Raw genomic sequence first — 11,321 nt, 5'->3', positions numbered from 1 at the left:
TGTATATTTATTATGTATATATAAATACACACACATGCATGTATATATTTCAGAAAAATATGTTTATTATGTTTATTTATTTATAATACAAATTATATGAATATAAATATAGACATGGAAATACATGTAAATATTTTCAAAATATATACTGTATGTGTTTGTATTTATATATACATAATAAATATACACAGGAAACACACATATATTATGCAAACAAAAACTTTTATTTTGGATGCGATTAATCGCAATTAATCGTTTGACAGCACTAATATATATATATATATATATATACACTGTATATCACACACACATTTATTTCTTTTTTCTTCATTTGTTCTCTAAGGCTTTGGCAACTGTATATAATTTGTGTTGTTTATGTTACACACAACAAAATTGATGAGTGCATTTTAAAATTTAATAAAAAGTTTAAATTTAAATTTTTACATTTCAAATGTCAGACAAATTTCAAATTCATATTTTAAAGCCATGCCTTAAAGATCTAATGTTTAACAAAAGTTTAGATTTTTGAAGATCAAACATCAGACCTCAAATTCTATTTCCGCTTTAAAAATGTAAATATCAAACAAATTCCAAATTCAAATTTTATAAAGAAAAAAGATGTAAAGTTTAACAAATGTTTACATTTTCAAAGATCAAACAAAAGACTTTTCAAATTTTTGTTTTAATATTCAAATATCAAACAAACTCCACATTCAAATTCTAATGAAATATTTAAATTTTGAACAGATCAGTTCCTCTAGAAAAACAATAAAGATGCATCTCTGACCTGCTTCATCAGTATGCAGTGGAATAATCACGGAGGGACCAACACCTATGCGGGTGACCGCAGCGATGGAGAGATTGTAAGGTGTAAATGAAATGAGTTCCGAGAGCATTAGGTGTGTTTCAGTGGTGTAGGTTTTGTTGACGGTCCCAGGACCCTGTAAAGCTACAGCATAATCTATGATCTCGCCATTGGCCTCCACTGGGGGGAACCATGACACATGGATGGAGGTGCTGGAGAGATTCCTACTAGCTCCAGGCAATGGAGGAGAACTTGGGACTGTCAAAACACAGACACACAATAGTTTTCAATCAGTAAGTTTGCTTTATATACATGTGCATGTAAAAAACAGGAAGTGATGAATACCATCTTCATCTGTTCGCAGGTGTAGCATTGCAGTGTGGTTTAAAGCTGATCCAGCACTGGTTGCCGGGGTGACTTTTATGATGTAGGGAAAATACTTCCTGAGCTTGGTGAAGAGGTAGATGTTGTCTGTGGTAGTTTTGGTGATGGTGATGTTGACCGTGCGGTTGATGGACGCATGGGTCATACCCACCTCTTGGAGGCTCAGCTGATAGAAGACTCTGCCGTTGGGCTCCAGAGGAGGGTCCCAGCTGATCACTACAGCCGTAGAGCTATAGATCGTAGCAGTGAGGTTGTGGACGGGACCACTCGGCACTGCACGGGGGGAGGATGTAGAAGAGACACAATTAATAATGTGTGAAGAACGGCTAACAGTTACCCTTTAGAACAGGGAACAAATCATTGCAGTCAAAGTAATAGATGTCGGTTCAATGTGCAACCAAGAAATGCAATGAGGCTTTGTTCCCCAATCTAAAGTAACACAATTAGGGTTTATCTCATGAAAACTTGCAATATCAGGACATATTTCACCTCAAAAAAATGAAGCCTATTAAAGGACAATTAAAAGGTTTTCATAAAGTTCATAAATAAAAAAAAAGATAATAAAAATCATAAAGGTAAATAAGTAAAGAAACAAACATTTTAAAAATAATTATCATGATAAAAACTTAGGATTTTATTTGAATACATAATATATATATTTTAAATCTTAGCGTGAAATATGAGCCAGAAATTGAGATTCACCCATTAGATGTACAAAGAACTATCCTTTTAATTAATATATTTAATTAATTAATTAATTTATGCTTAAATAAAGCATAAATGGCACACTGCAACACCAAACCAGTCAACGATTCAAACTAGTCAACAATTATAATGATTAAAAGCAGTGAAGATAAATGATCCATCTTAAACCAAGAGATTAAAATATTCATTAAAAATACAAAAGCACACATACAACACACACATGGACATGATATTCAGCAATCACACACATCTGTGAATCTGTGGAAACGAAAAAGGGTAAATAAACTCCGGCACAGCGTCTGCAAAATCCAGAGTCAAGATCACAGATATAGAAAAGCAGAGAGAAGCAGAGAAAGACAGGCTGATTGTGTTAGTAAGAAAATCCATCTGGAGCATGTTCTGTGTCTGAGATATTGCTTTGGGCTGGACTGAGCTGCTGAAGCTGGGTGATTCTCCAGTAACTACAAACCGATCAGACACAATCACTCACAAAGAGCCAAACAGGACCATGGCATTATTTATTCATATAGAACACTTTCAAAATCTCAGACGCCAGGGGAGAAAAACCTTCATCTGTCTCAGAAGGTCACCTCTGCACCATTTTTCCCAAAATCACACAAAAATGGTTTGTTTTGACTCTTACATAAAACCTTGACACAGGGTATAGATTCTGAAACCAGGTTAACATATTCACATAAACATAAAGTATGAAATAATTCATTTTTGTGTTCAAAGATTACTCTTTCAAGCATAAAATAAGATATTTTAAAGAATGTGGGCATCAAATGTACTGTACTTCTCAATTGTTTCTTTTAAGAATCAGCTCAGATGTTACTCCTAAATGAAAAAGGAGAGCAAATGAGCTGTTGACATTTAATAAAAGCCTAGAGCTATAAAAATAAAGTAGACAGCTGCTCGGATCATTTGCTTTCATGAGTAATGTTTGAGATCTCTGACCTGCAGATTTGGCCAAATCTGAGTACAATTTGAGATCTCGTTTGAGATACATGACATTACTGGGCTCTTTTTCTCAGCACAAAGATGTGAGAAGCAGGAGACAAAAAAGTCTCCAATTGCTCTCAAGCAGGAAGTGTTACAATATTTCTTAAGTCAAATTGACACATTTACAATATTCTTGAAGACAAATATATAACATGTTACATAATATACCCAGAAACTTACAGCAACGTGCTATTTTCTACTTTTAACAAATCCTGTGAGAGGAAATGCAAGCTGGGATAGTCTAGAGACAGACAAATAAAAGGCTTTGAGATCAGACGCACTCGGTCTCGTGGTGAGGGCTCAACAATCCCAGTTTGCAGCTTGAAGGAAGTTGTCTCCTTTCACAAAATGTGCTGAATCTGTGTGGTGTGTGTGTTTATGAGTTTCAGTGTGATTTTTTTGGGAGCATAATCTGTTGGAAAAGTGGTGCAGAGCTGCGCTTCTCCCCTGAGTGTGTGAGGAGACTGACCGTCCTCTAAAGCGGTGAAGTTTAGATGGGGACTGAACACTCCCCCATCACCAACAGAAGTGCTGGAACTCATCCATACACTGTACTCATGTCCTGCCCTCAGATCAGACAACACCAACCAGTGCTCTGAACCAGGAACCGTCTACAGAGAGAGAAAGAGAACATGGTCATTCACTGCACGACTGAATCAGCATTTCATTTTGAGTTCGATCTAGCTATTCTTAGAGATTAAATCCTTTACAAAAAGTACTGTGGTGGTTCATCATTTACTTACCCTCCTCTTGTTCCAAACTTGTATGAGTTTCTTACTTCTGTCGAATTACAACATAAGATATTTTGAAGAATATGGGTAACCAAACAGCTGACTGTAGCCACCGATTCAGTCTTTAGTATTTTTTTCCCATACTATGGAAGTCAATGGCTACCGTCAACTATTTAGTTGCCCACATTCTTTAAAATATCTTATTTTATGCTTAACAGAAGAAAGAATCTCAAACAGGTTTGGAACAACTTCAGGGTGAGTAAATGATGACAGAATTAAAATTTTAGGGTAAACTATTCCTTTAAATGTTACATGTCCAAAAACATGGTACATTTTGTTTTTTTCTACTTATTTCTTTCTGATTTCTGCACAACTAATCGGGATTGTAAAACCTGCCAAAGGAATTTGATCTAATGAGGATATCAACACAAAAAACAACAACCTTAAAAGGTAAAAATGTCTTCATTCATATCTTAAACAAATCATATCTTAAACAAATCATATCTACAGTAAATTGCTGCTAATTAGGTGTGACATGATTCCAGTGACAGCCGATTTAGTTAGTTAACAACTAATTAGAAAACTTATTAAAAACATTCTTTTTAAAAAAGACCAGTTTTGCATTAAGATTATCAAACGTGACAGCAAAGACTTCATTTGAACTTTCTATTCATCAAGGAATACTGAAAAAATGCATCACAGTTTCCACACAAATATTAAGCAGCACAACCGTTTTCAACATTGATAATAAGAAATCAGCATATTAGATTGATAATAATCAGAAAAATCAGCATATTAGAATTATTTCTGAAGGATCATGTGACACTGAAGACTGGAGTAATGATGCAGAAAATTCAGCTTTGCATCACAGGAACAAATTATATTTTAAAATATATTTAAATAGAAAATAGAATACCATCATGTTTAGTGTCTCATCTGTGTTGAGTGTATATACCTGCGTATACTGTGTGTTGTTTTTTGTATTGTCAGTGTAGTAGATGGTATAGTATTGGATGATGCCGTTGGGTTGGTTTGGAGGACTCCAGCTGAGACGTACTGTAGTGGTGGTGAGGAGTGTGTATGATACATTCTGTGGAGGGTCAGAGGGGGCTGCAAAACAGAGAAAGCATTTATCTTTATGACTATGATGGCAATGCTGTTTCATGATATTGTGGTTCTTTTTCAAAACTTAGTGAGCTGCCTGACTCTCTAGGCTAAATGAAACTAAACCTTATAACTGACTGAATTGAAGCATCCTGAAAGAAGTTAAATGTTCTGTTATTATCTAACGCTTCTATATGCTTTCAATCTTTTAAAATTTTGGGATCGGTAAGATTTTGAAAGAAGTCTCTTATGCTCACCAAGGTTGCATTAATATGAGCAGTTGATCACAATTTCAGATAACTGTTTTTTACTTGAATATATTTTAAGATGTAATTTATTACTGTAATGTAATGTATGTATTTAAGTCAGATTTTTCCGTCATCTCCAAATGATTTCACAGTTTATTCTAGGATACTTGTGATGCTGCTATAATTTTTGGCCAAAATGAGGCATATGTGCCTTAACACTAGAAACATGCTTATGATGACAGAATGTGTTTGTGTTCACCTGATTCTATGGTACTGAACATGATGTAAATCAACATTCCTCCGTCTCCGAGTCGAGTCCAGCTGCTCACGGAGGCATTATATTGACCCAATCCATCCACACTCACCACCACTGATGTTTCCGTCACATTGGCGACAAACTCAGAGCTCAGATTCCTAATACACACACACAAATGTTAGTTTCAATCTTGTACGACAATAGCCAGGTCTTTGGTAAAAACTGATTTTAAATCATCGTTACTTACCACACTCTCAATATGTAGTATAAAATCTCAGAGTTGGCCTCCTCTGGAGGTTTCCAGGACAACTCTACCTCAGTATCAGACAATTTTCTGGTGATTAGGAATTTTGGAGGGGAACTGGGTACTGTCGTTTAGGAAAAACAGCTATTATAGACCCAAAACTGTGGAAAAGGACTTTACTCTTTGAACAAGACAGTGATTTGAGTTAGTAAATGTAAGAGAATGCCAGGAACGGCATCCACATTTGTCCATTCTGACAGCTGCTAATGGAAAAACTAACCAACCAAACACAGAGAAACAAACACAGACATTGTTGGTAGGTTCTGTCTCCTGAGGTAGAAAGATGAAACTTGGTTTAAAGGCAAAATTGATCCATAACACTGTAAAAAAAAAATCCCAGATTGCTTTCAGAAATGTCCTGTGGGAGAAATAAAAATAGTTAAAAATAATAAAACACTTTCGTTTCCTGCACGCAGACCTCTGAAAATCTGTAAAATGAAGAAATGTTTAAGTGTGACCTTAATACAGTACTTTCTGCATCTTTAGCCAGATCCTGATAAATTCACCATGAAGACTGAACCTAAAAAGTAAAAACAGCTTCATTAAACACCACAAGGTCCGTTTGTTAAAACCGAACACTCACCGTCCTCCAGTGTGGTGATGTTTAGGATCTCACTCGTGTGGTTTCCCAAGCCGATCAGTGTGGCGGCCTGTACGCTGATACGGTAGCGCGCATACTTTCGCAGGTTGGACAGGGTGACATAAGGCACGTGTGTGGTTTGGTTCAGACTGTGTGTGGCATTCCAGTATTCTACGTTGTAGAACAAGATGATGCCATTTGCGAGAATCGGGGGTGACCATGACACATTCACCTCACTGGATCCGATGTTCTCATAGGTCAAATCGTAAGGTGGGCTGCCAGGCACTGCAACAAACAATTAAACTGCACATTAAGATGCTTAGTTCAAAAAATATATCAGCCTGCAAATTGCTCATATTCAATGAGTCCTCTCACGCATGTGATAAATAATATTAGAACATGAAGTGGGCTTTTTAATTAATTCATCTTTTTTTAAACAGAAGGTAGAGAGGGGGAATGAGATTAGAATCTGCATTTCCCACATAAGCAGCTCAATATGCTGAAATAACAACATGCTGGAGCTCATGCACTAATCACTAGGCCACGCTCCATTTTTGGCCTGTTCTATGGAGTTTTTTCAACATAATGAACATTACAAAGAGGACAGGGGAGAAGAAGGGGAAATGACTAAGATTTAAACTTACTGTAAATCACCTGCATAAGCACCATGGCTCAATATGTCAGAGCAGGTGTGCTAGGAAGTGGGCTTTTATGAATGAAGGTGTATTCATACACTAACATTCAGAAGTTTGGGGTCGGTAAAACTTTTTACTAATTCTGAAAGAAGCAATGCTCACCAAGGCTGCATTTATTTGATCAAAAATATAGTAAAAACAGGAATAATGTGAAATATTATTTAAATTTAAAATAGCTATTTTCTATTGGAATCTATTTTAACATTACATTTATTTCTGTGATGCAACGCTGAATTTTCCTCAGCCATTTCTCCAGTCTTCAGTGTCACATGATCCTACAGAAATCATTCTAGTATGCTGATTTGGTGCCCAAGAATATTTCTCATTATTATCAATGTTGCTTAATATTTTTTTTGCAAACTGTGATACTTTTTTAGAATTCTTTGATGAAAAGAATGTTCAAAAGAACAGCATTTATTTGAAATAGAAAGCTTTTGTAACATTCTAAAAGTCTTACTTTCACTCTTGATCAATTTAATGTGTTCTTGCTGATTAAAAGTATGTTTGCTGCAACAAAGTGTCTGAAAGTCATTCATCTTTATTAATGAGAGTTGGTGATTTACATTCCACTTCATGCAAATTGAAGTAGAGATGCGATGAGCGAATAGCTACTGCCGTAAAGACACTAGAGTTCACATAATTTTATGCTTGATAGAGTTGGAGTGGGAATGTCTACTAGAAATCAAACAGCACCAAGACTTTAATCGCTGTATGTGTGAATGTGCCTTAACTGTAGGAACCCTTTGAAAGGGAAAGTGTGGGATTTCAGGATGAGATTGGATTAAAGTTTTATGCCTCTTCTAGTTTTTCAATTAAATATGAACACACACACACACACACACACACACAATGACTCACCATCCTCCCCTGACAGCATCTGTAGAGTATCAGAAATCTGGTTCCCATGTCCGTGTAGCGTAAACGCATGGACAGTCACATTGTAGTGTGTGTATGGCTTCAGGTAGCGCAGTGTGGCACTGGGCGATGTGCTGTTGACTGTGTTGCTGTATGTGCCGTTGGTGTAGGAGACCTCATACAGGCGGATGATGCCGTTGGGTTTCTCTGGCGGAGACCAGGTGAGAGTAGTGGTGGAGGAGGTGGTTTTCACTACGGCCAGATCCCGTGGGGGTGAATCCGGCTCTAAAAGGCAGATGGAAGCATGCTAAGAGATTTCCAAAATGTTTAAGGGGGCTTCTGTATGTATATGAAACATAACTGGCTCAATACCATCCTCTAGTGTCATAACGAAGATGTAGTCTTCATCGGTCAGTGGACTTTCCCCCACGGCGGTGGAAGCGGCCACACGTACCTTATAACTGCTGTACTTGTCCAGACCTGTGGATATGAGCATATATAGTGTTATACGGTGGCCTCAAAAACTATTTGAACACCTGGGTCACACCTAGAAATGTCTAAATGTCATTGCATTAGATGTAAAATATCCAAGCAGGATGAATCTGCAAACAAATGCAAGGGTGTTTTCTTGGAAATTCACAATTTTTTTATTATTTTTGCTCAATCTTGGTGATTTTTTAGTGGATGTGTTAAGTCGGCCGAATGTACACCAGATGTACACTACTGTTCAAAAGCTTGGGGTCGGAACGATTTTTTAATGTTTTTGAAAGAAGTTTTTTGTGCTTACAAAGGCTGCATTTATTTGATCAAACATGCAGTTAAAGCAATAGCATTGTGATATATTATTAAAATTTTAAATAACTATTTTCTAATGTACTAGATTTTAAAATGTAGATTATTCCTAGGATGCAAAGCTGTATTTTCAGCATCATTACTCCAGTCTTCAGTGTCACACGATCCTTTATTATAGGGTGTTACCTGTGAGCACTTCAGTGGTGGTGTCCGCCATCTGTCGTAATTGCTGGTTTGTGAGGAGATTTTGTGCATATACAGTGTAGTGAGTTATCTTGCCGTTAGGGTTCAGTGGTGGCTCCCAAGTAACACGGATGGAGGTGGAGGTCAGGTTCTGATAGGACACATTCTGAACAGAGCTGGGCACTGTGGGGAAAGACTGGGGTTACTTTATACAGTGGTTGTATGTTATAACTACTGTACTTCAACTCAGAAGTCTGAATGTATTGTACCTTGTTCAGTTGTTTTCACTGTAACTTCTGTGGAAGGCCCTTCTCCAATGATATTTTTTGCCGTCACGCTAAATGTATACTCGGTGAAAGGACTCAGTCTTCTAACCACATACATGATGTGATCAGACGACAGGTCTGCTGTCTCCTCAGTGGCAGGTAGGACTGTCAATCAAAAAGCACAACCAATCAGAAAACAGAAAGCAATTTTCCCAATAATTTTCTCCATTGGGATTTTAAAAAATTCCTCAATAAAGATTTTTTGGAAGCACATGAACTAGCACAGCAACATTACAAACTTTCCAAAAGTGATAAAAAAAAAAAAAATGATGGTACAATATAAACCTAATTACTATAAGTCATGGACTACTGTAAGGACTAAGTATAGCATACTTATTTAAATAAATTAATAAAAAAATTCAGATTTATATAAAATACTTATATTTTATATAAAATGTAAATAAAAGATAAAACTATATAAATATAAAATATTTTATATAAAAATGTATTAAAACAAAATACAGGTCACAGCTGCTCTTTTCACCAATTTCAACCATTTTCATGGTTACAGTGACTTCTCTGATTGGTGGATTATTTCTTTAGGATTATGGGTAGGGAAATAAGCAGGGGAAAAAACACACACACGATTTAAAAAAAATGAAATGTCTTGTCTGTACTTCAGTCAGTGTTGTTATTAACAAATTTGTAACCATGAAAAAAAAATGTTGGTAATTGAAACAAATTTGGAAAAATAAAATACATAAAACAAAAAAAACAGCAGCTGAAAAAAATGGAAACTAAAATTAAACTAAAATAAATTATGAGAGTGCATAACATAAAATTTAAATGAAAACAGAAAATATGAAAATAAAAACTAATAAAAAGCTAATTCAAAATATTAATCCACACTATAATAGTTTATAAATAATTCTAAATGAACACAGAGTAAAGTAGGTCTGTCTTGACAGGTTTATTCATGTTGCTAAAAAATAAATTTTATCCATGGAGATTTTAAATAATATTTATACTTACGGATACCTAATATAAATGGGTTATTATGAGTTGTTATTTTGGTTGTGCTTTTAACAGTAATATTAGCATCCAAGTCACCACAACAGTTATTTACCCTCTATTCCAATAGTGGTGGCAGCTCTTGTTGAGGGGTTCATCTGCTGCTGGGTGGAGTCTGTGGCCACTGCCCTAGTGGAGCGACGGGGCTGGGAGGGGCTTAAGTTAACCAATGGTGGTTGGTCAGTTCCTTGAGTGACAGCTGAAAGTTCAGTCAAAGGCTCCTCAGTCACAGCCTCAGTCTCAGCTTCAACAGATACATCAGTTCTGTCATGGGTCACTGTGAGCCAGGGTGGAGGTGTGTGGGGGGTGCTCGGGGTCAGAGGAAGGTCAGAGGTCAGTTCCGTATCAGTGCTGGTAAAATCACGACCCAAAGCGGGAAACGCTCCGTGTGAGGTGAGAATGAATGCAGATGACGTAGTGATGTCAAGTGACCTCGCATTACGACGAAGTGGAGCATTCTGTAAACACAACGACATATCAGTAAAGCTAAACTAAACACAATACAGTGATTGTGTGTGTGTGTCTGTGGAGTTTAGTGTGTTTTACCTGTCCTCGCAGGGTGATGTCCTGTACAAGAGTACTGCGGTATAACACTAGTATCCGATAGTGTGTGATTAGTCCGTTCGGTCGGCTCGGGGGTCTCCAGGACAGACGGACAGACGTGGAATCCACAGCCTCTGCTGTCAGATGAGACACAGCACTTGGGGCTAACGGGGAAATAAATGCACACACACATACAGTTAACAATAAACTTAACCAGGGGCCTTAGCACAGTTCCAAGAGGCCCGCAAGATGACTTTAAACTAGATAAAAAAGTTTGTCAAGACAAACTTTAGGTTGGCTTGAGAAAGCCTAGCCTGAAAATTTAAAGCAGTTGTAAAAGCCTGAAGTTTGAAAATGTAGATAGATTATATAGATGTTGATAACATGATTAGCATGTTTTTAACATGATTGGCCTGTTACTAGCATATTGTTGGCATGACTAGCAAGTGACTAGCATGTTGCTAGTATGATTAGCAAGTGACTAGTATGTTTCTAGCATGATTAGCATGCTACTAGCATGCTGCTAGCATGATTAACAAGTGACTAGCATGTTATTAGCATGACTAGCATGTTTCTAGCATGATTAGCATGTTACTAGCATGTTATTAGCATGATTAACAAGTGACTAGCATGGCTAGCATGTTGCTAGCATGATTAGCAAGTGACTAGCATGTTTCTAGCATGATTAGCATGTTACTAGCATGTTATTAGCATGATTAACAAGTGACTAGCATGGCTAGCATGTTGCTAGCATGATTAGCAAGTGACTAGCATGTTTCTAGCATGATTAGCATGTT

General features: G+C 36.7%; 1 protein-coding gene across 1 annotated transcript in view; it reads right to left on the bottom strand.

The window, feature by feature from the left end:
- The window catches only part of LOC107564908 (phosphatidylinositol phosphatase PTPRQ-like), a 27,357-nt gene extending 17,890 nt beyond the window's left edge, over positions 1-9,467 (bottom strand). Inside the window, exons 1-8 of the mRNA XM_016250079.1 lie at positions 9,455-9,467; positions 8,914-9,075; positions 8,648-8,827; positions 8,042-8,149; positions 7,673-7,954; positions 6,123-6,404; positions 1,151-1,462; positions 788-1,063 (exon numbers count right to left, since the gene is read on the bottom strand). Of these exons, the coding sequence (XP_016105565.1) occupies positions 788-1,063; positions 1,151-1,462; positions 6,123-6,404; positions 7,673-7,954; positions 8,042-8,149; positions 8,648-8,827; positions 8,914-9,075; positions 9,455-9,467 (1,615 nt within the window). The remainder of the gene's footprint in view (positions 1-787; positions 1,064-1,150; positions 1,463-6,122; positions 6,405-7,672; positions 7,955-8,041; positions 8,150-8,647; positions 8,828-8,913; positions 9,076-9,454) is intronic.
- Positions 9,468-11,321: the final 1,854 nt, after the last annotated feature.

This window comes from Sinocyclocheilus grahami, unplaced genomic scaffold (assembly GCF_001515645.1).
Source record: "Sinocyclocheilus grahami isolate Dianchi unplaced genomic scaffold, SAMN03320097.WGS_v1.1 scaffold970.1, whole genome shotgun sequence".
NCBI classification, from domain to species: domain Eukaryota; kingdom Metazoa; phylum Chordata; class Actinopteri; order Cypriniformes; family Cyprinidae; genus Sinocyclocheilus; species Sinocyclocheilus grahami.
The sequence above is the reverse complement of the archived record's forward strand: the minus strand, read 5'-3'. Positions and strand labels throughout refer to the sequence as shown.